Source organism: Perna viridis, chromosome 11 (genome assembly GCF_037379345.1).
Source record: "Perna viridis isolate PV_CMFRI_1.1 ecotype Kerala chromosome 11, ASM3737934v1, whole genome shotgun sequence".
Taxonomy (NCBI): Eukaryota; Metazoa; Mollusca; class Bivalvia; order Mytilida; family Mytilidae; genus Perna; species Perna viridis.
In genome coordinates, this window is record NC_142455.1 from 4,104,236 (window position 1) to 4,130,641 (window position 26,406).

Genomic DNA, 26,406 nt, shown 5'->3' on the forward strand with positions numbered 1-26,406 from the left:
ATTTAAACTTGACTTCCGGTTCCGTGGCAAACGAAAATGATGACATACTCATGAAAACTGTATGCTTGATTTCTTCTATCGTTAGATTGAGCAATAGAGTCACATTTGGACTAAAGGAGAGTTTGAACCGACGGGCATTATACTTAAGTGTTCCGTGCACTAAGAATACACAAGATCTAAGGCACAAACACATAAAAAAGTTCAAGCATATGCTAGAGAGGATGGCCGATCCAGAAATTGAGAAAGTATTGCAACCTTTACGCTTGCTCGTCAAGGAACAGGTAATAATTGTTCAAGAAAGTATGATTTAAAGTGTTTTTAGAATCATAATTTGAAACTCTGACTTAAACTAATACAATTCTAATTATAGGAAATTGGAAAGCGCGAAAAACCCAAAAAAGTACATTTTGTATATGATCACAGCGTCAAAGAACGTCTATGGAAGTAGTTCTATTTTAAACATAAACCATGCATTTTATTTTTTTCTTTTGCTTTTATCACACATTTATAGCATTTGTTCATAGTCAAAATGCTTACCAACAAAAATAAAAATATCAGTGGTGTCCATCATGAAACTATGAAAGATAAAAATGTGTCTTTTTATGTCTTAGAACTAGAAGAACACCTATATTAACCAGTCCTAAAATACGCCGGCAGGTTATAAATACACCTACATTTCAACCTTTCTCAGGTCACAGAACATGGGTACCAAATCATTTTATCCTCTTATAATGTACTTCCAAAATTCTAACAGGCCTAGCATTTTAGATACTTCCGATACTACTGAATTTCCTTCTCTTTCCTTCTGACAAGGCTGTCTCTAACCATGAGACCTACATGATAAATTAGTCAATACATTTATTTTCATCTCTCTTACTTTGGTAATTATAGTTATCTCATACAAATGTGCATGCCCAATCACGATTGTCAAATGCCTGCCAGATCATTGTTTACATTGACTAGTTCTACTTTCCATCAAGAAGTAATTTCCTGAAAGTATAATTTATTTTAACAAAATACTTCTTACTAAGCTAATATAACATCTTTTTCACAGAAAACACAATATTAATGTTGCAGGCGTACAGTACCTGAATCGATTCGTGCAACAAAAATTGCGATCAGTCATCGATTGCCGATCAGTTTCCGGTCAATCATCGTTCCGTCAAACTGATCCATTTCAAGGTGATCGCATCTCGTGACCACATAGCAGTCAATGTATTTAACTGTTATTGTTGTGTTCTTTATTAATTTTCCACATATTTACATAATGTAATAGATATAAAACATTAATTTATACTTTTATTTTACATTTCTTTAATTTAAAACAGATCTTACATCATTTTACATAACAAAACTGCGATCAGATCGGTCACCGGTCATCAATCCGTCAGCGATCAATCAGTCAACGGTCAGCGATCTGTCAAATCGTTGCGCGGATCGGTGCAAGGACTGTATGCTTTTCTTCTACAGGCATATGCAGGCGTATTTAAGAGCGACACATATTTACTAGTGTTTGTGAGTTAAATCTTCAAGCACAAGAAATTATATTTTGGCTATTCATGGTATACAACCAGTTTATAATCCTATGTAAACATAATTAATTTTCTCCATAGTTTAATTCTATAATGTACATGCACATTTGTATTTTCAACATAAAGTTTAAATTTTGTCATCAGCAGATTGATTTTTATGTTGTGACATTGTGGAGGGAGAAAGTCTGAAAGTTATAAAGACATGAATTATCAAAAAAATATATATCTTTCCTATCTGTATATAAATTACTTAGTAACTAGTATATTGTTTATAGGGAGATCTTGTTAGAAAATTGAAATCAGAGAAGGCCCCTGATATAGATGTTCAGAGAGCTGTAGCAGAACTTAAGAACAGAAAACATGCTTTGGAAGCAAAGGTAAATGGAATACACAACAATGTAGACCTCTATTTTTTTCCTCAAACTCTATGCATGTAATTTCCAGTGAAAAATTAATTCATATGGATGGTATTTTTTCTCTTTTCTGGAGATAACAAGTACATTCTAGGCTTATTGCCTTTTACATGTAAGTGAGATACTCAATATTGATATTGTTTTAGAAATTTTACATGACACATACATGTACATATGTAAAAACATATACTGTGAAGGTACTTATATTCGTGGGTACCAATTTTCATGGATTCAAGAAAAGGTGCAGGTTCGTGGATTCTTGAATTCGTGGATTTCTCATTTTAAAAAAATAATAATAATATTGCTTAATGCTCTATGGGAATTTGCTGGACCTGAGTCTTCTGCGGCAAGATAAAGTGGTCATTCACAATATAATTTATGAGATGACTGCATGAAAATGTGATCAAATGTTAGTAATTAAATCAAAATTCGATTAAATTTAATTAAACAAATGCTTTTCTTCAAACTATTTCAAAAGAAATTAATATTATAGTAATCAACACTGATTGAACTGCTACTGATAATTACAACTTGTTTTAATTTCGCCGCTAAGAAAAAGTGAATGTCTAGCTACCCAAGCCCTTAGCGAATGGTAAGCCAAGCTCAGAATGTACTCACTAAGCGTTTGATGTTACTCATTGGTAATGAAATGCATATCACTTTCAAAATATAAAAACTACAAAATAAAAAGTGACCAAATACTCCACTCATGACATTCTAGACGAAATGGCATAAAATGAACACTTTACTGAAACATCGATTCTCATAACGGAAGTTGGTTATACTTTCAAAATTAGATTAGTGCTTAATTTTACACAAATAAAAATGGAAATACTTACAAAAAAATTTTCAGCGAAACCAAACAATATTTGAGATATGCATGGTCATTTAGATGGTCAATTTAGTCTGAACAATTTCGTTAACATCCCTCAGATAACCACGAAAATTGGTAACCCACGAATAATAGTACTTTCACAGTAGCAAATATATTATTTACATTTTTGGGTGAAAGAATGCCTTATGATTTATTCTTTTTACAGGAGCTAGAATTGACACCCAAAGACTTTTTTGACCGAGCAAAAATGGAAGATTTACTCAAACAGAAATTCTTCTTTGACCAATCATTTGCTATATATGGAGGTAATAACTACATGTATTGTCTAAATTACTTTTCAAATAATTTATTACTGCTTAAAAATTATTGTGAAATACCCAGGAGTTTACCTGAACCATATATCATGCTAATTTTGATGTTATGTAATTACCTCACATATATTTGTGCTGCAAAGCAAGATGGATTTAACCCACCATGTAGTATGAAATGTGTAGATTTGTACCAAGTCAGCACCATTGCAGTTCCAGCTGTTCTGGTGGTGCAATATCTACATTGTCTGTATTTTGTCAGATTTGTTTTGGACATGACTTGATTATGGATTAGTAGTTTTGTTGCTATCCTGAGTCACTAGATCAGTACTTTTGTGTCACGATAGTCTTTTGCACATGTCAGTAATATTGTTGACGTTTTTCATAACTTCCTATTAATTATATTTTCGTTAAAATGTGTAATACTTTTCTAAAGTGTGAAATTTTGAATAAAAATAAAAACCTTGGATAGTAGTACAAATTATTAGTTTAATAGAGGATGTCAAGAAGAAGTCTAGATAAGTCATAAACAATTAATCCTTATACATGTTATTTTGAACAGAAACACAAAATCCTACCCTTTGACTACCAATTTGGAAAAAAGTGCATACGTTTTTTTGATTATTTTTTAGGCATTTGTTTTTTGACAAATTAGAAAACTTTCATCAGGGTAAGCAGCCTCATTTCAAAGGCAATTTATGGCAAATGACAGGGCCTAATCTAAACATTGATAAGTTTTAATTGATAACTTTTGCTTATTTCTCCCACTAGATAAGGCCCTGAAACAATTTAACTGTATGTACATGTAAATGTTTGAAATTTGTTTTGGTCGAATGCACTTAGTAGAATCTTTGTGAGATGAAGTGTTCATTTTTTCTTATTTTATTGGGAATGTTTTGCACTAGAGATGTTGATTGCTGCACAGCAGTACATGTACATGTATCTGATAATTTATAATATAGGTATGTTTCCATGCCATTAATGTTTTCATGATGTGGATAAATTTAAAGGTAAATGCATCTTGATATAAAAGGAGAATAGGTATGTTGTATATGTCAAAGAGACCAGAATGAAAATGTCTTAATGTCTAGAAGGTACTTCTGACCATGTGTCCAACATTGACAAAAGCTATCTGACAAATTTACATATATGCCAAGTTTTGATTTTCATTATCATGATTATGTTCGTTATTTTTTTTGTAAGTAAGGGAGATAATGATTCATTTTTTTCTTTTTATGTATCTTGTAGGTGTTAATGGTTTGTATGACTTTGGTCCAATGGGTTGTGCGGTCAAGTCCAACCTCTTACAGATGTGGAGGAACTTTTTTGTGTTGGAGGAACAAATGTTAGAGGTGGACTGCTCCATGCTCACACCAGAAACTGTACTTAAGTAAGAGTGTGCTCAAGTCAAGATTGCTTTTAATAGATAAACTATATGCATGTCACATGTAAAATAGTCATAATAAAAAAAATAAAAGAAATCTATTAGAAGAATAAAAAACTAGAACATATAAAGAAATAAATAACAAAATGAGTTAACACAAATTTTCTAATTACCAACATATATGACTTGTTGATGTTTATACCCAACAGCTGGGATGAGCCTTACCAATATTCCTCTGATAGTATAGCTTGGGTGAGACATTATGAGCCTTTTCTTTATATCTTCATCTCATATGGGACATTCACAGTGATTTTTCTAATGTTGATTTTTCATATGCTAATTCTACACATTTACCAGTACTGAAATAATTAGACACAATTCAATGCAAGTCATTGTCTTTCGAGAACTATTTTTTAAATACATGTCCTTAATTGTAGAAGACATCATAAATGAAAATTTTTTATTTCAGGGCATCAGGCCATTTAGAGAGATTCCAAGATTACATGGTGAAGGATCTGAAAACTGGGGAATGTTTTAGAGCGGATCATCTCATTGAAGGTATTTTGTACACAACAATGATAGGGTCCAAGTTAGCATGGTTCTGAGGTCTCCGACCCTAAATTTCTGAACTAAGTCATTTGAAAATATTTTCCTAGGTAAGATCCTTGACCTTCAAATTTTATATTTTCATTGACACTCACTTGAAAACTTTTGGTTTTCCTCAAGTAGACTATGAATATGAAATTTGGAAAAATCATAGTCCTTCCACTTTTGAAAGTGAATCATGGTGACAATTTTAATACCATAATTTTAATTGATTGAAAGCTGAGTTGTACCTTTAAATTTATAGTTCAAGAAATTTTGAAGTTTCACAGTTATTTCTGAAGAGAGGCAAATTATAAAGTTAGAACTGCCAAAAATTTGTTTAAGCCTCCTTTCTTTCAAATTTTTACATGAATGCAACAATTTTTCAAATCAAAGCTTTTAATTTTAATATTGATTGGCTGAATAAGTTCTCTTTATTTGTGTTATTTTCTGATATTTGTCAGATGAGGGATTTTCTAAATGGTAAATTTGTTCATAGTGATCAAACAATGTTGTTGCACTCAATTTCAGCTCATTTAGAAAAGTTGCTGACAGATAAGAAAACAAGTGCTGAAAAGAAAGAAGAAATCAGAAAACAGTTGGCATTGGTGAGCTTTAGGACAGAGTTGGTTGTAATTAAAAGGAATGTTTCTTATTTTTGTACAGGTTATGCAAACATGCAAAGTCACTTGGTTTGCAGCAATTTACATATATAAAAAGGTGTAGACTGGCCCAGACCATGTCATTTTGTATAACCTGTTAAAACATAAGAAAAATTCCTTGTAATTTAATTTCTAATGGTTTTAAATCTAGATTTTGTGTGGGATCATTTCAATTGCCAACTGTGGAACAATCAACGTTAATGATGTCACAGTTCCAAAAAACGAGATATACAGAATAACTTAGTCGGCCAAAGAGAACCAACCAATCAGAAAGCTTGTTACAAATCAAATTGAATTATTGTGGGATATCTAAAAAAATTAGAGAAATATTTTCTAAAGGGAAATATAACCATTGATTGTACTGATTATGACATTGTATTATTTAACACTTCGGCCATAAATAATGTTGAAAATTACAGGGGAGCTTTTATGAGAGATCTTTTTACAATAATGTTAAATCAGAAATTAATGAAATGCTTTTATTACGGCAGATAATTTTTGTGGGGGTACTAATTTTAGCCCAAAATATTTACTCTAGGTTTCAGTACTGTGTGCACCACTTAGCATCCACTTTGTATATCTTTTTACATCAAAATTGCCAAATTTTAAAACTTGTGTCATGGATTTTTCAACACAAATAAATCAGATGTGAGGTGATTTTTTTTAATTGCAAAATTTATAATAACATTTTTGACTCAAATAAAAAATTCACAATAATTTCTGAATTTTCACTAACCATCCAATCAAATTAAAATCTTCTGTTATGATACACTACATTGGCTCTCTAAAGTAGCATTTCTTAACAGATGTTCAGTAACTGTCCTACTACTCACTTGAGAAAATCACAGATATACTGAATCAGTGTTGGGTCCAACATTAAGGTGTTATGTGGAATGCTAGTGTCAGTTGATACATGAAAACTCAAAGTCCATACTTTGAGCTACAAATGTACACATATAATTTAGTTTTTTAACTCTGCTTCAATTAACATTACGTTACATAAACAGTGATAGAAACGTAGAGTTATTAAAACCAAGGTGGAAAACTCACTGATTGGTGAAGTACTGTATTTTTTTAATAAGATCTACAACTTTATGAATTGTTTACCCATTGCCAAGAGTTCAGTGCATGTACCTGAACATTTACACATACATGTACCTTGTCTTTCAGATTGATGGCCTGAGTAAAGATGACATGACAGAAATTTTAAGACAGTATAACATGAAGTCTCCAATCACAGGAAATGACCTTTCTGACCCCATGGAGTTCAATCTTATGTTTGGTACATCTATTGGACCAACTGGTCATATTAAAGGGTAAGAGATAAATTGGCAGAGAAATAGTTTCATTTCAGATTTAAGGCCAATCATTTATTGAAAGCAATAAGAGGTGCTTTTCTCCTTACCAATTCACTACTCCAGAAAAAGTGATGTGAGTGATTTTTAGATTCTTTAACAATGAAAATGCTGAGGAAGATGCTGTTTTGTTTTTATTTTATTGATATGATGATAAAAATGGGCAATGACCACCCTTAATGGAGATAAGATAACATGGAGAAGGCCTTAGAACCAAGAAATTAATTTTACTTTGCCTTACACAAATCACCTTTTTATTGTAAGTACATGTAAGTAGGTACAAGTAGAAAAAGGTGCATTAGTTTAAATTGTTGTTTGTGGTTTGCTTTCAACTATATATAATTCATTTACCAAACACTTATACACTTGTAATTATTAATTCAAGACAAATGTTTACACAGTTACCTCAAAATCAGCAGATATGGAGATTTTTTGTTATTGCCTTAGACATTTGCTGTATCTATATATCAAGTTTACTACACATTAGATTTTGTAATCAACAGATTTCTCAGACCAGAGACAGCCCAGGGTATATTTGTTAACTTCAAGAGATTACTAGAATTTAACCAAGGAAAACTGCCATTTGCAGCAGCACAGATTGGTAATGCCTTCAGAAATGAAATTTCACCTCGATCTGGACTTATTAGAGTCAGGTTAGTAAGCTAACATTTGAATCTCTTGCTTGATATAAAAAGAAAAGTTTTCAAGGCTTTCCTTGTGTCTTATAACTTATAGAAAGGTGAATATCAGTTGGGAGAGAAGGAACATAGGCAGGGAATATATTTTTGTAACATTTTTCTCAGCAACTATACATCACAGCCACTGGATATTTGTATCCTATAATATGAGACCCCATTCTTCAGTATGAGTCTCATATTATAGGATGCAATTTTGGGTCTGTCACACCTCTTCTTCTTGTAAATAGAAACCCGCCATTTTCTGTATTTTACTTATTTTTATAGAACAATATTTTATGTATCAGAATTTACCTATTTACTTTATTACAGACATTTCACATCTTGGCTCCAAAATTTTACATGTAGGCAACTGCAACATTGGCCTCATGATAGAATGTTCACCTCAAGTCGGGGAGATCATGTGTTTGTTTTTTGTCTGCATCAGTTGCCTCATGTTAGAGTGCTCTCCTTGAGTCTGAGAGGTCATGTGTTTGATTCCTTGTCAAGATACACTGAAGACTTTATAATTGGTAGTAACTGCTTTATTGTCAAGTGCACAGCATACAGGAGAAAGAGTGGTGACAGGTTTGCTTGGAGTCAGAGCAATGTCTTGAGTTGGGTAACATGTTTACCTGTTAGCAAGCACTAAAAGTCATACCCATCATGTCCAAGAGTAGAAAAATAGTGGTTCCTTTGATTGATCAAATGGTCTCATTCTAAATTGCATGTGATATCTGCCATATAAAGTAAAACCTTGACTAATCAATCAATCTGACTTTAAGTCTGAATATCAAAGCATTAGTAGTTCAGTTAATTGACCAATCAAAAACTTTTTTATTGGTAATAAAATTATTCTTGTTATTTACATGTTTATAGAGAATTTACCATGGCAGAGATTGAACATTTCTGTGACCCGACTAACAAAGATCACCCTAAATTTAGCAGTATAGCAGACCTCAATATCAATATGTATTCTGCCTGTAACCAGATGGAAGGCAAATCAGCTGAGGTTAAAAACCTCGGGGAAGCTGTCAAAGAGGTAAGAAGAAGTTTTTATGATAAAGTATGGTTCAATCTCAAGTCCCAATCACCACATAAATTTAAATAGATACGTTTGACAGAGAATATTCTAAACTGTTTTTGACATCATGAGGTCTAGACACTTTGATTGGAGCTAGCATGGAAGTTATATTTTTAGACAAGATTTTTTTCAGTTTTGTGGCCCTGCAAACTGCTCATTTTAGTGATCAAAATAACATTTGCACATTGGGATAACTTCATAAGTTTCTAAAAATCCATCCAGATGTTTTGGAGTATCTAGGAAACAAAAGAGTTGTTGACTATTTTACAGAATGATATGTGGAATGATGGATAGAATGGCATAGAGATGAAATGAGAAAAAAGATGATTTGGTGAAAAGAACAAAATCACTGAACAAATGAAGTCAAATCTTTTGGCGATTCAGAATTTTTTTTTAGTGCTTATTTGATGAAAATCATTAATTGTGGAAAATACCTCTTGTGATTATAAACTCACAATAAAAATGTGGAATAACTGTTCAGAAACATTAACAAATGTTCTTTTTATTACTTTTTCTATAAAATAATAACTCTTTTTGTTTTTGTATTTATAGGGATTGATCTGCAATGAAACCCTAGGATACTTTATTGGCAGAATTTACTTGTTTATGACAAAAGTTGGTGTTGACTCTAAAAAGTTACGATTCCGTCAACACATGTCCAATGAAATGGCCCACTATGCTAAAGACTGCTGGGATGCTGAATGTAAAACTTCATATGTAAGTAAGAGTATATGATACACTCATGCTACTGGAATTATTTAATTGGTGTGATAATTACAATATATGGTGTAACATAATGGTATACAATTTATCAAAGACCTCGGAAATTTCTGACTATGTTACTGACAAGTATACCATGTATTGGTATGTTTTCTGTCAGTTAGACACAGCATTTGAAACTGATGTAGTTACTGATGTTGATCCTGAAGTGTTGATACACGTATATTTTGAAAAAAAAAAACTAAAAAAAATAAAGCTGATGGAAAAAAACAAAGAAAGCCTCCAAAATTTGCATCCAATACTAGTACTCATGTTACATGTGATACTTGATGTGTCAGATTTTGTTTTTTCATGCTCGAAATTTTACTTTTTATTTACTTGTATGTTAACAGTATGATTTTATTGGCCCAATGAAAAGGTTTACAATGTTTCACAAAACAAATCAGGCCATAATAAAAAAAATCCTAGATTCTCATCCAACTTTTCTGAAAATTTTGGCCTAATTCTATTTATTAATTTTTAATTTTTCTTCAATAACTGTCAGTTGTGCTAAAAAAGTGGCGTTTTTTTTTACCAACAGGCATCTGTGCACTTGGTGATAGATTTTACCAGCACAACGGTAATGAAACAGTTCTATCAAAGCTGATATTTTCTACTGCTACACCTACATGTATATGTATACTAGTTTTCATCAAATTTGGAACCATTCTATAAAAAAAGCAGTGAAAAATTGATTTTCAAACTGGAAGTTAATAAGTATCAATAATTATAACCCTGGTGCGGAAAAGACATGGTATATTTCTGGAAATTTGTGTCTGGGAATATTTTTCAAAGTATGTTTTGAAAATTTAAAAAATCGGGGGCAGGGGCAAAAAATTGGGTTGGGATAGGGATGAGAATCTAAGAATTTTTTTATGATGGCCTTAGTTTCTTAGTGAAGAATTATTAACTTTTTTTCATAGGGGCCAATAAAATTGTTAAGTGTTATTAGAACTTTGTATTGATGGCTAGATGTCCTTGTTTGTTTCATCTGTATTTTTATTGGTTGTTTCATGGACATTTTCCCTAATCTTCATTGTTGGTACTATTCTTTAGTCAAGAAACCAGAACTTTTTTGACAACAGTCATGACATGAAACTTTTTATTTTGTAGGGATGGATAGAATGTGTCGGCTGTGCTGACAGATCTTGTTATGATTTGATGGCCCATTCAAAGGCCACTGGTACTAAACTGGTGGCTGAGAGAAAACTTCCAGTACCTATATCCTTTATGCAGATATTGTTTGTGAAAGTGGAGTTCTTCCCGTAAATTTGAAATAACACAGTGCTTACTGGCATATCATAACTCAAAATGCTTTTTCCAAAAATATAAGCACAGTATTCATATTACATTCTAATCAATACATCACAGGCCTTAAATTATAGTACTCAAAAAGCACATTGCTTATTGTTGGCTTGGGGGAACACTTCGAAGAACAGGGTTTAACTTTATTTTTGAGAACATTTTTGATAACCCATAAAATTGCTGTATTTATTTTTAATTTTTAAGGCTTTGATTTGAGTTATTGTAGAAGTGAAGAATGTTTTTAACTCTGACATGTGTTATAAGTTTGATTTTACCAGGCCTTGTATATTATGTTAACTTTCACCCAGCTGTGGTACCAGATTACAATTCTGTTGGAATTTTCTTAACTTATCCTACATTACAAAAGATGTTGTTGAATGCCAACCCCAGATGAAGGTCCTCGGGAAGTCATTTAAAAAAGATGCTAAAGTTGTCTCAGAATACCTCACTAATCTAGAAGTCAATGAAGTGGAACAACTCGAACAAAACCTTAACAACAATAGGTAGGTACTGGACATATGCAGTGAATCCTGTGTAAACCAAATGCTGAGTAAACCAAAAACCTTTGTAGACTGTACCCTGAGTACTGAAAGTTTGTCTTCCTTTTGAAGTCAGTTTAAAATCTGAAAAAAAAAATTCTAACTCAACATGAAATCATAGTCCCCTCTCCCAAAATGGTGTCTGTGCCTAAATGCTTCTTACCATACCTGTAAAATAGTTATTGAGTTTTATGATTATGGTAAATTCTCTGAGACCAGACATCTGAGAACATTTCTAATGACTTGTAATATCAATAGATTGGTATTCACAGGTCAAAGGTTACCGAAGCCAGAAAGAAGTAATATTACCCCCTCAAGTCAGCAGTAAAATTAAGGAAAGTTACCGTCACAAGAAAAAGGTCTTATGAAGTTTTTTGGGGGAGATGGTCCAAAAGTGAAAATATAGAATTTATTTCACATGTGAATTATTGAAATTTCTTACACAGGGAGCATTTGATAGGTTTTCTGTTATCTATGTAATAATTGCATACATGTATCACATGATTACTGTTTAGATGTCAAGTAATAGCCACAACTCCATTGGAATCACTGAGCAATATTTCTATTAAAGAATATTATCTTTATTCAAAGAAGATAAATATTCGGAAGACTATGAAATGTCGTTCTTTTATTTTTAGTTCTGTTGAGATATCAGTCAATGACCAGACATTTAAACTAACACCAGACATGGTCGCTGTTAAAAAATATCAGAAAAAGTTTCATGGTAAGTTAAAACTAACACCAAATGAATTGACGGGGTGTCTTTCAGTTTACTATACCTCCGGAAACAAAGTTTGATTTGTAGAAATCCTCCCCTCTTCCTATCTATCTGTACTTCCATCTGTCGAAATTTCTTGTTAGTGCAACTTCTGCTAACCCACTCAAGGGAATTTGATGAAAATTAATAGGAAGGTTAGGCATCATATGTAGATGTGCGTAAAGGAATATAGTTGCTGTTCTAATATGAGGGGCTTCAAAACTCTTTAAACCACAGCCATGGTAAAATAAGTGATAAACACATGATGAACATTTTGTGCAACACAGAGCTGCGACTATTAAAAAATGTGAAGAAACTAGACCTATCAGAATGGAAATAAATCCCAGAAACTTCATTTTATATTTGTTTTACCACATGCTGGCTCTTTATGTTGTTTCTTAGCCCCTTGCTATCATTTCGCGAAAACAATGTGACATACATTGCTGACCTGTGGTAAAACAATGATAAAATGGAGTTACCATTATTTATTTCATAATTAAAGAACACCAAAGAGAGAAAGTTGAATTCTTCTTTCTTTTATAGAATAATTGGACTTGAACCACCACCAATAGTAGACTGTCTGTGTGCTTTAGTACAGTTTTATTTTGTCAATGTATTGCCACTGATATTTTTTTGGCTTTAGTAAAATTACTTGCATTTTATGTTGACTGATATAAACAAATAATTTTGACCAATAATGATTACTTTACTTAAACCTATCATAGCCATAACCAACAATGTATTAACTCTCCATAGTTGAAGAAATAGTTCCCTCCGTCATTGAGCCGTCCTTTGGTATTGGTAGAGTGATGTATGCAGTATTCGAACACAACTTTAAGATGCGAGAAGATGATGAACAAAGAACGGTAGGATTGTTCTACAATAGTAATAATAAACAGGATAACATATTGCAGAATAGTGGACTAGTTTACAATATGTTCCTGTATATTGTATACAACTTACAGTAGTAGTGGTGTAAGGTGAAATTATGAGAAGATAACAATTATTAAAAGCCCAACATAGGATGTTTTATTATTCCCCACTCCACTAGTGGGAATCACCGTATCCTTCCCTCATTTCTTCTGTCTGTTCACAATTATCTCAACTTTTAATAGATGGATTGATTTCAAATTTGGTAAAAGGAACAAATATGGTGAAAGGCAACAAATGCATCATCGTATTACCCTTATGAAAATAGAAGAACACACATTCAAGTAAGCTCTGAAATGCCCTGACAACAAAAGGCAAACATGTGACAAAATTAATTCATCTTTAAGTTGCTGCTGTCGCATATGGTCCTACTTTTTACAACGTGTACTGAATCATTGTAGGCGACATGCATTTTTTTGGTGTTTTATTTATACTCACTGTAAGACCTTTCATTGTTTTCTTAAAAAAGTCATCTAAGTCCATTTGTGAAGTTGTGCTTAAGATAAATATTAATGAATCACTCTACTGGAATTAATGACAATGTATTGATAGCCAGTTCACATTGAATGATATCATGTTTGCCTACACAATTCAAGAATTTGTTGAAGGAAATTTATGCAGACACAAACCATGCCCATCTTAGCACATGCCACTCATATAGTAATAGAAAAATAAATTATGATTGTTGTTTCAAAGCTTTGAAAGGATGTCAAATTTAAATTGCCAATCACATGTATACAGGTACATTGTATTATGAAAAGTTGATAATATTGTGTTTTTCTTTACAGTACTTATCACTGCCTGCCCAGATATCACCCTACAAGTGTTCAGTACTGCCACTGAGTGGAAACCCAGAGTTCCAGCCTCTAGTCAGAGAATTGTGTAAGTTGTTAATGATTTTTCATTGGTGATTTAGCCAAATTCCCTTTAGTTGCCATCCTATTGTCATAGTTGTCGGTGTTGTTGTGCGTGTTGTTGTCTATAGACACTTTGTTTTTATGTGATAACTTAAAATTTAGTGATTGATCTTAATGAAATTTTATAACAAGATTTTAAACCACAACTTGAAGCTTGAAATTTTATTTTGGGGGTTATGGCCCTGGCTGTTTTGGAATTAGGGGTCAAAAGGGTAAAAAACCAGAATTTCATAGAATTTTTCTATAGTAATAGCAAAGGAATGTCTATGATATTGTTTCACAATATTTTACACCAAAATATTCAGGCTGGGGTTTATTTTTGGGGTTAGGACTTGAATAGTAGAAATAAGGGTTCAAAAAGGGAGAGGGTCAGAAACACACATTTTCCTGATGTCCAGATAGTAACTTGACTATCAGCAAATAGATTTCTTTGTAATTTTAATACAAGATACCATACCACAAAAAATACTGGGATTGACTTTGGAGGTTAAGACTTGAATTTTTTTTTTTGAATTAGGGGCCAAAAAGAGGCCTAAAACAAGCACTTTCCTTATGTCCAACCAATAACTTAAGTAAAAGTGAATGGATCTTATATTAATTTTACTACAAGGTGCCATAGCACATAAGGTGGACTGGAGTTAATTCTTTGGGTTGTGATTAGAGAATAAGGGGCCAGAAACTATAATGTGCCATACCCCAAAAGAATGATTTGAGGTTTTAGCTGGAATCATTTATGAATAAGGGCCAAAAAGTGACAACTTTAAGTCTGATCAAATATTTAATTGTAATCAAAATTTAAATTGTATCAAGTTTGAATGGTGCATCTGTACTTGCACAAACTAATCAGTGTTAACCTCTGAAGTCATATCAACCTGCACCCCAGAAGCATTTTATTGAAAACTTTAGGCTGTATAAAATTACATGAATTTGAAACTCTTTTGATAAATTGCAAAATTAGAAATTTGAAATAAATAAGAGTACCTTTACAGTACAAGATTTAGTCAAAGGCTTGTTGATTCAACAAGTATTTTGTTGTTTTTTTTTTTTTGCATTTTGTCATTTAAAAAATGTGAATTGAAAAAGGGGTCATTTGCTTAGACTTGTTTTACTGTAATAAGTAGATAGTGTATTTAATCACCATGACTTTTCTTCCTTTTAGCTAAAGCCTTGACAGCTCATGACATATCCCACAAAGTTGATGATAGCAGTGGATCTATTGGCAGACGGTATGCCAGAACTGATCAGATTTCCATACCTTATGGTATTACTATTGACTTTGACAGCTTAAAGGCTCCCAACACGGCAACACTTAGGGAGAGGGATTCAACCAAGCAAGTCAGAGCTAATGTAAGTTTTTAATCGGAAACTTTGGTCTTCATGAATTCAAAATGAAATTGATTCAAGCCAAGCAATTTAATTTTTTATTTTTCAATATTGAAGTTTACAGCATTTTTAAGTTAAACTGGCATTAGACATTTTTACAAATAGGCAGTGATTTAATCTTAAGTGAATTCTTTCCTGCTTTTAATATTTGCTCAGTTTTTTTTACAATTTTTTTCATGGGAAAAACTAAATTGTGTTCATCAAAGTCTTGACTCAAACCATTTCTTCACTTGTAACTTTAACATAGCTTATTGATATTATATTAAGGTAGTAGACCTAGGGTAAGGGACACAACTCTTACAAATCATTGGAACGTTTGTATTCAGCATTTTACATCAATCTCATGTAAGCATCAAAGTAACTTGGACTAATTTCATGCTGTTTCAAGTGAAAGCTTGATAGGCTTTGTTGAAATTGAATATGATACAAATATATCACTGATTTCAAGAGTAATGTCCCTTACCCCAGGTCTACCTTCTTAAGTACTTATAAACCTTTTACTTCCTGCTGTCTTTGATTGTGACATAAATGTAGTTATAAGTTTGAATCTCACACTTCTTATGAAATGATATGAACAGTTTGTTTTGAAGTTAGTTATGATTGAAATATATCTGTATATTCATAATAATAAAACACAAACATGTTAAAAAAAACTTCATTAAAAAACAGGGCTGTTTTTTTATCACTTTTTAGTGGAATTCTGTTATTTCAAACGGTATGTTACTGTTACGATTATTTTTTTACTGTATATTTACTTCTGATTTTGCCAATTTCCACTTTGTTTGTTGACCCTGTAAAATCATCTCTGAAAAAAAAATGAGATGATTATAAACACACAAATTACAGGATTAATTTCATTATAAATTTTCAGATTGAAGAATTGCCCAAGATAATACAAGATCTGGCTCTATGTAGAAGAACTTGGGAGGACATTCTTAATAACTATCCACTGTTTGAGCAACAAGAGGCTACTAAAGATAAATGAGATTCATCCTCAGTATCATACAAACAGTCTTTCATTTTATGCAATTGAAATGTACTAACTTAATGAAACAAATAAATGGCGTAAATTCAGTTTGATTTGTAAGATGCCTGCTGATTGGTTGGTTTTTATTTTGGCAACATTGTTTATTTTGTTTAGACTATAATTTGGCATTAACAATTTTTGGTCCACAGTCCATGATTTAAAAAATTCCAAACTGAGAGATGTTTGTTATCTATTTTTGACCAAGATATGCTTGCATGTCCAGATTTGTTTTTTTTAACCTGCTTGACCTGTTCAAACATTGAAGACCCCCCTTAAGCAGTTATAGTGTTATCTGAATTGTTTTAGGGTAATCAGGGATTCCTTGGTTATTCTGGCTTGGATTTGAAGATAAAGTGCTGAGTGAATTTATACATTTTATATATGAATCATGACCATTAAACAACAATGTTAAGTAGAGGACATAATTCTGTCTTCAATAGTACATTACATAACTCCAACTACTGTAAAGTATTAATTTTTGCGGTGTACTAATTTTCGCTATTTTCACTGTGGACAGAAAAGTTTGAAAAATACTTGCAACTTTGAGTTTTAACACTGTAGAACGTTTATCATTTTTTGAAACCACAAAAATCAATACCCACAAGTATAATAAATTGACAGAATCTGCGAAATAAGCAATTGTAAAAAAATGCATACTGAAATTGTCTAAATAGCTATATGCCAAATCATGTAATTACAAATATAAAATGAATATTGATTTTGAAAATATATAACATACACAAGAAAATGTTGGGCAAAAAAAAACATGTTTAACTATTAAAGCAATTCAAAATGACCATTTTTGTTCATTATAGGCTTGGCACATACAGGCTAAGTTCTCAGTTCATTATAGGTTTGGCACATACATGCAAAGTTCTCAGTATATTATTTATTGGTATCCATAAATATTGCATGTAATTATTCAATAAGATTCAGTTATTATAGTAAATCTGCATCCAACAATATGAATTCAATATATATAATTTAAACTTCATTGTGTCGAAACATAAAACTAAATTATCAACAGTCCAAATGTGATCTAAAGCATATCTGTCCTAACCAAGACTGTCCTTGCAACTCCCTCTGGAAGGGGATTTTTTTTAACCCTGTTTTATCCTGAAGTATTATTACATCACATTCTATAATATATTTTTGGCAATCTTGTTAAAACTGTCTGTTTACACCTTAAGTAATCCTTAATCCTTTATCAATTAACATATTCCTTTTTGACCTACTCTTTAATAACAAGTGTCAACATACCCAAGATTTGTACCTTTCTTCACAGAGAACGGTAGATAAGAATTTTGGACTTAATCATTAATCTATGATCAGTATTAAAACATGGTTCCTAACAATAAAATGTGAACTAAAGATGAATTGGAAACACTTTTACAATTTTCCAATTCTTAGCTATAAAACACCTAAATGACTGGTTATATAAAACTTTATGCTTCAGTAGGAAACTGATATTAATATACAATAGTCGCTTTTCCAATTACTGTTACCAAATTAATGCCTTCACATTCATGTAATGGGAAGTAACTCGACGCACTGATTCATGGATATTCATGCAAAGAGAAGTAATTCGCGTACAAGACAAATTGGTAGACGGACTGTTTAGAATAGGCAAAAGAGTAAACTTCATTCTCAGAATATTCAAAAAGTTTTAAAAATACCCAAACCCTGGAAAAGCCTGAATGAATCAAAAATAGTTATAATCTCCTAATTATCATGGTTTTAGTATTAACGTTTTTTTAAACTTTAATTGTACTGAATGCCTCACACAAGGGAAAATAGTGCAGCAGACGATCTAAACTTAGATAATGCATACAATAAAATTTGGTGAATCGAGATCTAAGTAGAACAAATCATTTCAACGCGAAAGAAAGTTGATCACCTCATACCAATGGACAAATATCAATTAAATGTAGATATAACAATTTCGTAAAATTTTGCCAAGCCAATAAGTGTATATCAATGGCAGTGGCTCCTCGTCCATTCATTTGTGGACGAGGAGCCTCTTCAGACTAATCGTTTAGGTTACAGACCACCAATTCAACCAAAGAGCATTTGGAAGGTACGCAAAAATAGTCCTACGCAGAAATTACCCCTGTTCCTAATAGTGCTGTGAAAAAGTTCTCATCTTATTTAAAAAATGTAAACAGTTTCTGAAAGGATTATCGATGTGCAAACTTCGTTTAAAATAGTCTTTCAAGTTTGATAAATGTGTATTTTGTATTAATTCTGAATGACTTTTAATCTTTACAATGTATTTGTTACACCATTTATGATTTAAATTGAATTTGTATCATTTTGTATAGATTTGTGTAAAAATAATTTATCACAATTTCCACATTAGTAACGTAAATGAAACGTTTCGTCATATTTGTGTGTTATTGACTCAAACCTGATGTGTGGACGATTAGTCTGTAGATGCTCCCAGTCCACACATGCGTGGACGAGCAGCCACTGCCTATATCAATTATTTATATTCTTTAAAGCTGACTGAATAGCTATGTTTTTTTTTACCACTGTAGAGATTGACAGGTATAAATTTATATAATGTTATGAATTAGACCTCTTGGTGTGCAAGTTATTTCCCTTTGTTTTAAGTGTTTGCGAGTTAAAAAAGATTCGATACATGCATCTATTAATACCACTGAAATCCGATTAAGTGCATTGTTTGCTAATTAGGTTTATTCATTCAAAAACAAATGATTGCATAATATAACATGCAATATGGTCGTTAAACTTCTAAAGTTATATTGGATATGACATAACTAAAATGTATGAACGTAAGAAACGAAGATTAAACACGACACATGCTTTCAAGGTAATGAAATCCTTAATGAGAAAATACAGTTAATACGACAATGTTTACATGTGTTATTATTAGTGATTGAATTGGCTTTGATTACCTTAGTTTGCTGAACGTAGAAACTAATTCCTGGAACGTGAAAGTATATCTTAACCATGAAGCATTTTAATCTATTGTGGGATGATGTGATCAACATTTGAAATCAGACGCAAGGATCAGAATTCTTCGTTACAATCAATTCTGTATAACAGCATATTTGGAAGGAAGTTTGAGAGTAACAACTAGGTCAGGAAAAATAATCATAACAAATTTTTTGTAAAAAAAGATCCAAGCCCTGTTATATTCATCAAAATAGTATCTTAATTTATTTTATTTTTTTTTTTTGCCAGTTTTGCCAGTCGTTTGACATTCTGATATACGTATGATTACAGGCACAAATGCGTCAGAATATTGGTTCAGGTTGTAATAAACATAAAGAGGATTCCTTTAGCTAGAAATTGTTGTCACATACATGTAGTTTATTCTAAAGAATACGTCGTCACTTCACCACTTCCACATTCTACCATAATCAGTTTCTTTGTATTTGAGTTATAATTCACATTAAAAGGTTCCTTCAAACCATCAGCTTCTGTCAGTAACTCTTTGCTCGTCTTCCCATCGGGGGAAATAAGCACTAAATTCTTAGAATGGTGGCCTAATATGAACACATTCATACGTTCATTGAAAGCAACACCAGTAGGATACTTCAGTAATGTCTCATCTTTGAGTTTGTACAGCAGCTTATACTCTGAGTCCAAAACTGTGACAGCCGACGATTGCGGACAAGTAAAACATATCCTGCCTTTGTGTACTGCTACACGAGAATCCCAGGATATATTCCCATCGCTAATTAGGGCTTCAATTTTCCCACTATTAATATCAAGTTTCATTAATCCGACATCACGCACACAAAACAAAACTTCGTGGTCTATGCACGCTATTGCAATTGCTTCATGTCCTATCTTAAACGTTTTGATGACTTTAAAAGAAGGAATTTGAATTCATGAGATGCTCTCAGTTGCAGGGTTAGATACAACAACATGGTTTTCGTCAATGCTCGTAACATCATAAGCGTCATACCGACCAGAATACGCAATTACTGAAAGCTGTGAACCTTCCCTGTCAAATTGCATGGCGTTCCCACTATCCTTGTCAATGATGACAAGGTTTTTATTTGGCAATAAACAGCATCCGATATAACGACCAGCTCCTATATCAAATTTCTTTTGAAGATTTAGCTTTGTTGGAACAATTTCTACCGCGGTCGTCTGTGCCTGTTTAGACTTGATTGTATTGAATGCTACGTTTTTCGGTGCCGTAGATATTCTAAATTTACTAAACGACTTCATTTCCTTAATGGTCTCCTCTAGATCTTTTTTCCTCACCATTTTGATGTCGATGTCGATCTCATTTTGTGACAATTCTTGAAATTGTTGATTGGACTCGTACACTATCTTTTCTATCTCCTTAATTCCTATAAAAGTCTGGAAATTTGAGGCATATTTCTTGATAGGATCTACCTGATTATGGATATTTTGAACGATTTCTCTTTTGCTTTTGAGAATCCGCAATGGACCGGAAATCGTACTCTCGCTTTCTTTAAAGATAGCGTTTATATCTGATATTGTATACTGTTTGACTATTAGTAAATATTCTAAAATTGTTTTCATTTTGTCGTCAAGAGCCTTTAACATCGTCTTTCGTATGTAAACACTGTAACTTTCTCTCATGATCTTCAACTGCTTCAGAAAGAGTGTTCCTTATTGCCTCGAGCCCAGATGTTCTGGACACCATATCACAGGGACCGATATCAGCAGCTGTTGTTTACAAATACTACACACAGAATCCATGTTTATTCTAAATGTAAAATATATTAGGTATTGGATTTTGGTTTTGTTATATGCATTCTTTGTTTCCTTTTTTTTTTTTTGGTATTTTCGAAACAAAAACGCATAGTCGATAGGTGATCTTATTGTAAAATTTATCATGTTCTGATTTGTATTTTCTCAAAATATATACAAAATATTTATAAATAAAAATAGATGAATACTATCATTTGTAAATTTTCTAGACTTGATTTATTGATATAATTGGTACATGTAATTATAACGTTATATATTGTAAAAGACCAGATCGTCGCCTACGTGTTGAAAATTTTACTACTTTTTTTAAATATTTGATATTTACTTTTGAATTAAACTTTGATTCTGAGATATGAAGTCATCTACTATCCATATGTTACGTACATGATGCAAGGTAGAAGGAAGTTTAAGCTATTTAACTGCGTTATTTAAATGGGAAGGTCATTACACTTTATATGGACGTGCTATATATACAACTTGTTAACATGACTTAAGGCTTTGCCTATAAGGGACGAAGCTTAGCACATTTAACTTCATTGACAATACACAGTGTACAGTTATTATCGCTGATTGCTCGACCAATGGGAATCGAGACTTCCAATAACGCATGATGTTCGTCTGCGTTAAACATTGAAACAATCACATCTTAACTGCATACGTCACCTCTGATAGAAAGATTTTGACCATTTATGTTTTGAAAGAGGGTCTTTGTATGTAGGACCGCGCTAATGCTCTGATCCTTCTAATGAGGTTATTACTTAGAAAGGGTAAATATCACTATTTTCGAATTACGCCAATATTTAATGGGTGCGCGGGACTACCTCCGTGTAAATCGTTCTCTTGAAACAGGATTTCTGAATGCCAATTCCAATGCTCTTATGCATCAATCTAAACTGAACCCATCTTAACTGTACCCATCTTACATTTAATAAGCTCATCTTAACTGTAAAAATATTATCTTACATTAAATGATGCCATCTTAACTGTACCTATCTTATCTTACATTAAATGATTCCATCTTAACTATAACAATCTTACCTTACATTAAATGATCTCACGTAACACCCATTTATACGCATAAAGGGTCCACGTCAGATGTTACAAACTTCCGGCCAATAATTCTCACATATGTTCTTTGTAAAATGATGGAAAAAATCATAGTAAAGCATATGCATAACATGAATAATTAAATTATAACAGAACACCAATCAGGATTCATGCCAAAAGATTCAACTGTATATCAACTGTTGAATATTTATAATACTGTCATCAGTAATCTAGACAATGGTAAGGATGTTTGCTTTGTTTGTTGTGATATTTCTAAAGCTTTCGACCGAGTCTGACACAGGGGGTTATTATTTAGATTACAAAAAATAGGGATTCATGGAAATCTTTTAGATTGAATTACAGACTATTTGATTGAGAGAAAGCAGACAGTTGTCTGGGATTTAATTCTGGTTGGGGAGATATAGATGCAGGATTGCCTCAGAGTTCTGTATTAGGACCATTTCTTTTCCGTATTTATATTAATGATATTATAGAGGATATACAGTGTCATATACAGCTTTTTGCTGATGATACTTCATTATTTGTTATTATAGAAGATAATGATGCTGCAAACCTTCTTTCTTCAGATTTATCAACTATACATAGTTGGTCTCAAAATTGGGTCATCCAATTCAAGCCGTCCACTGAGTCACTGCTACTCTCTCGCAGAAATGTGATGTCCCATCCAGTATATTTAATATTTAGGGGGTAGAGATAACCAGGTGCAGAATGTCAATATACATACCCATCTTGGTCTAGACTTCCAGTATAATGCAAAATGGAGCAGTCATACAAATAAGATTTATTGGCATGCGACAGGCTTAAATTATTTAGAATGTTGAAGTACCAGGTGACCAGAAAAGCTCTGATTAATATATATTTTGCTTTTGTTAGGCCAGTATTAGAATATGGCGATGTTGTGTGGGACAATTGTACTTTATATGAGGCAAATCTTATTGAGAGTGTACAAGTCGAAGCAGCCAGGATTATCACTGGGCTTCGCATTATTTCATCTAAGTAAAACTTTATAAGGAATCTGGTTGGGAACCACTTTTTAGGCGTCGAGAGAACCATAGACTAGTACTCATGTACAATATCATTAATGGACTAGCACCAACTTATCTTAACCACGTAGCCCAGCTTAACCACTTAGTCCAGCTTAACCACCTAGTCCAGCCATATATTAATAATATTCATAATTATAACCTTAGACACACATCTCAGATGATCATATGAGTGTGCCTGCTTGTAACACTCATGCATACTCCGACAGCTTTTCCCCATCCACAATAAGGGCCTGGAACCGCTTACCCACATCAACAAAAACTGTCCGTCAGTTGATGTTTTAAGAATAGGTTATCTTCCAATAGTACGAAGGCACCTGGCTATTTCAATATAGGTAACCGCAAAGAGAATATATGGTTCTGTCAGTTGAGGAATGAAGCAAGCAATCTTAATCAACATTTGTTTTTTCATCACTTGACTGATAACCAAAACTGTCCGCGCTGTGGGGACCACATTGAAGATAATCATCATTTCTTTTTATCTTGCAATTATTATGCTCACCACAGGAGGTCACTGCAGTCTGTATGCTTGGACCTTAACATTATATTTAATTTACCAAATCTACTATTTGGCAATGAAGTTCTGAATGATACCCAGAATGAGCGAATTATGCTTGCAGTGCAAAAGTTAAATCAAAAATACCAAGCGCTTTCAGTAGTACCATATTATAGTTATGTATTAAATAAAGTCATGTTATAGGTTGTTTTGTGTGCTTTTGCTGACAGACATTTATTTTTTCTTAAAATATTGATTTAAAAAACAATACTAATTCATCAGTATTATAAATGATATCATGCATTTGAATTTAATTATTGCTTGATATCAAAAATCATTTCAAATCAATTCCATCTTCCTTAATGTAGTGATCGGTTCATGTCTAGTAAAATGAAATATGCAGAAAATACCTCTTTTGTCAAGATCGAGTTTATAATTTTCAATCTTTGAACTCTATCCATCAATGTTTACAAAAATGTCTATTGATAATAGTCTAAAATAAAAAAAGAGTTTAATCAAAGAATCAATTGTTTGGCTTATAAAAATTCAAGAAACAATATAAATGGCTAATAACGGCCACAGCTCACTGCAAGAGAGGAATTGACAAGATAGGGAAACAGAATGCCAAACGCAGGGGTATACGGACAACTCTGTGCACCATTGGTAAACAATGGATGCTCACATTCCTCAAGGTACCTTGAGAGAACGAGGGACACGATTTTCCAGTACGCCAGCCCATACCATTTGTCACCCCATGGTAGCAACCACTTTTTTCATTTAATATTTATAAAAACATGGGAGTGAGTTTATTATTTATTTTGATTATTTATTTGTATTTAGAATACCCTGGCCAAATTCAATCTGGTGATCAGAAAAGAACCGACCACTCATGGAGGCATGAGATGGTCTAGACCAACTTCCAACGGTAAAGCGTAGGAAAGTTTTATTGATATGACCCGACGTACAATTAAGGAAAGGATAGTGTCCCCTTATCTTGCCAGATTCCGCCAAATGGGCGTGTCTATACACGTTCAAATATCTACCCCCCCCCCCCCGCGGCCCTACCGCTTCAAATAATAAATCATTTATATTCCTTTCAACATTTGATAACATATATTAACGAATGTGACAATCCTAAGGGAATGTGCTAGTCTTGTTTTGCCCCCAACTGACCACAGAAACAGACGAAGTTGGTGAGGAATGTCCAGGTCTATGATTTGAAGGGTCTTGAACCGATCCATGACCTACTGACTGAGAAGGGGGTGTATAAGGGGTTGAAACACACATCATCCAAAGTTCCATATCAACTATTCCCCAAGAAGAAGTTGGGGACGCCGCTTTACGCAACCTGTATTGTTCATCATAGTGAACCCAACCTCGAAAATAGCCCCTGGAGGCTGCAAGTCGAATTGTTTGCATATATTTGAAAAGTTCTAACCCTTTTTGGGGCCATTTCTCTAAAATAATGCTTGCATATATCATGAATGCATTAGTCCAAGTTTCAATGTTTTTAAACTGTGTTTTTTGTTGTTTTACAACGGCAAGGGTACCCCCTTTTATAGTGAGCTCTCCATCTAACTCACAGTTATCTGCTAAATCTCCAGCTGATTTGAGAAGCAAGTTTAGATCTACAAATTCACCTGCCCATACTTTATCTTTTATTTTACTTGGGACGTGAGATGATATAGGAGTAAAGACACTAGACACAGAATCGGGCGATTGATTGATGTACGACATATCGCCACACCTTTGTGTATCAGGATCGGAAAGGGGGGGAACAGGAGACCCAGAGTAAAATGGACGTGCTAAGGTTTGTGAAGTATTGATAAACCTACCAATTCCACTCGAGCTTTGCTGGGGTGGGACCTCTTGTGCGGTAACAGGAACAGGCATACGAGACTCATCAGGAATGGGAGGCAATGCTTCATCGGCTATGATATTGACGACCGGACCGTGGCTCACAGATAAAGTTGACTTTCTGGTCGAGGGACCTTGAGTAGGGGCATCAGTGGCATCAATTTCGCTGGACGACGTGGAAGCTGTCGAGGGTATTTTTCTGGATTGGCGTGGCGACGATGACGTCTGAGCAGTCTGCAAAGTCTTCTTCTTTTTCTGGTTTTTTGTAGCATCTCCGTCTTGTTGATTCCTTCTAGGGGCTGCTCGTTTTCTTTTGGCAGGTTTCATGCTGCGTTTTAAGGAGGATGGCTTGGATTGATTATCTGTTTTGATGTGGTGTTTCAAAAAATATGGCAGCGTTAGACGTAAATATAAAATCGGGATACATCCGGAACGGATTCCGGTTTAACGTTGTGAAAGAACAGATTAATTTCTCTTTTATTAAATTGGTTTATCTTTTACTTAGATAAACCCGATTAATTTGAAGATAATGGAAAAGTTTTGCATTACAATATAAATTACACAGAGAATTAATATTATTATTTTTTATAGGGTAAATTGTTAATTTAAATACAAAAGTGCTTGCATATAATCATTATCAATCAATGTACTCTTTTATATATGTGTGTGTTTTCAAGTCATGTGAATATCTTCTATCTGTATGTTGTATATATAGGCCTTGCCTGCTATCCAATCCTATTTAATTTATTAATTGAATAAAATATGTTTAAATCA

General features: G+C 33.0%; 3 protein-coding genes across 4 annotated transcripts; 1 reads left to right on the top strand and 2 right to left on the bottom strand.

Annotated features, from left to right (window-relative positions):
• Positions 1 to 10: 10 nt before the first annotated feature.
• LOC148602377 (glycine--tRNA ligase-like) lies at positions 11 to 16,496 on the top strand. Its single transcript, XM_088551553.1, has 17 exons — positions 11 to 281; positions 1,808 to 1,909; positions 2,986 to 3,085; positions 4,337 to 4,478; positions 4,942 to 5,030; positions 5,589 to 5,665; positions 6,890 to 7,035; positions 7,578 to 7,727; positions 8,628 to 8,790; positions 9,385 to 9,549; positions 10,705 to 10,817; positions 11,259 to 11,399; positions 12,074 to 12,159; positions 12,949 to 13,058; positions 13,911 to 14,004; positions 15,199 to 15,386; positions 16,294 to 16,496. The coding sequence occupies exons 1-17, from the start codon at positions 51 to 53 to the stop codon at positions 16,405 to 16,407; spliced, it is 2,211 nt and encodes a 736-aa protein (XP_088407679.1). The 5' UTR covers positions 11 to 50; the 3' UTR covers positions 16,408 to 16,496.
• Positions 16,142 to 22,296, bottom strand: LOC148602378 (uncharacterized). 2 transcript variants are annotated; one of them, XM_088551558.1, is made up of 2 exons: positions 19,368 to 21,204; positions 16,142 to 16,227 (listed from the first exon to the last, which is right to left on the bottom strand). In XM_088551558.1, the coding sequence occupies exon 1, from the start codon at positions 20,194 to 20,196 to the stop codon at positions 19,786 to 19,788; it is 411 nt and encodes a 136-aa protein (XP_088407684.1). In that variant the 5' UTR covers positions 20,197 to 21,204; the 3' UTR covers positions 16,142 to 16,227; positions 19,368 to 19,785. The 2 variants fall into 2 exon arrangements, 1 of the variants encoding a protein (XP_088407684.1); XR_015916318.1 differs by lacking the exon at positions 19,368 to 21,204 and adding an exon at positions 22,207 to 22,296 and having other exon boundaries at positions 16,148 to 16,227.
• Positions 22,297 to 24,909: 2,613 nt separating this feature from the next.
• On the bottom strand, positions 24,910 to 26,142 carry LOC148602379 (uncharacterized). The gene has a single exon (XM_088553289.1). It carries the CDS (start codon positions 25,957 to 25,959, stop codon positions 24,910 to 24,912), a length of 1,050 nt encoding a protein of 349 aa, XP_088409415.1. The 5' UTR covers positions 25,960 to 26,142.
• Positions 26,143 to 26,406: the final 264 nt, after the last annotated feature.

Coding starts and splice junctions, on each gene's coding strand:
- LOC148602377 (XM_088551553.1), top strand. CDS start 51: ATGAAAACTGTATGCTTGATTTCTTCTATCGTTAGATTGAGCAATAGA. Junction 11,400..12,073: donor CAAAACCTTAACAACAATAG/GTAGGTACTGGA, acceptor TTTTATTTTTAG/TTCTGTTGAGATATCAGTCA. Junction 14,005..15,198: donor GCCTCTAGTCAGAGAATTGT/GTAAGTTGTTAA, acceptor TCTTCCTTTTAG/CTAAAGCCTTGACAGCTCAT.
- LOC148602378 (XM_088551558.1), bottom strand. CDS start 20,196: ATGAAACTTGATATTAATAGTGGGAAAATTGAAGCCCTAATTAGCGAT.
- LOC148602379 (XM_088553289.1), bottom strand. CDS start 25,959: ATGAAACCTGCCAAAAGAAAACGAGCAGCCCCTAGAAGGAATCAACAA.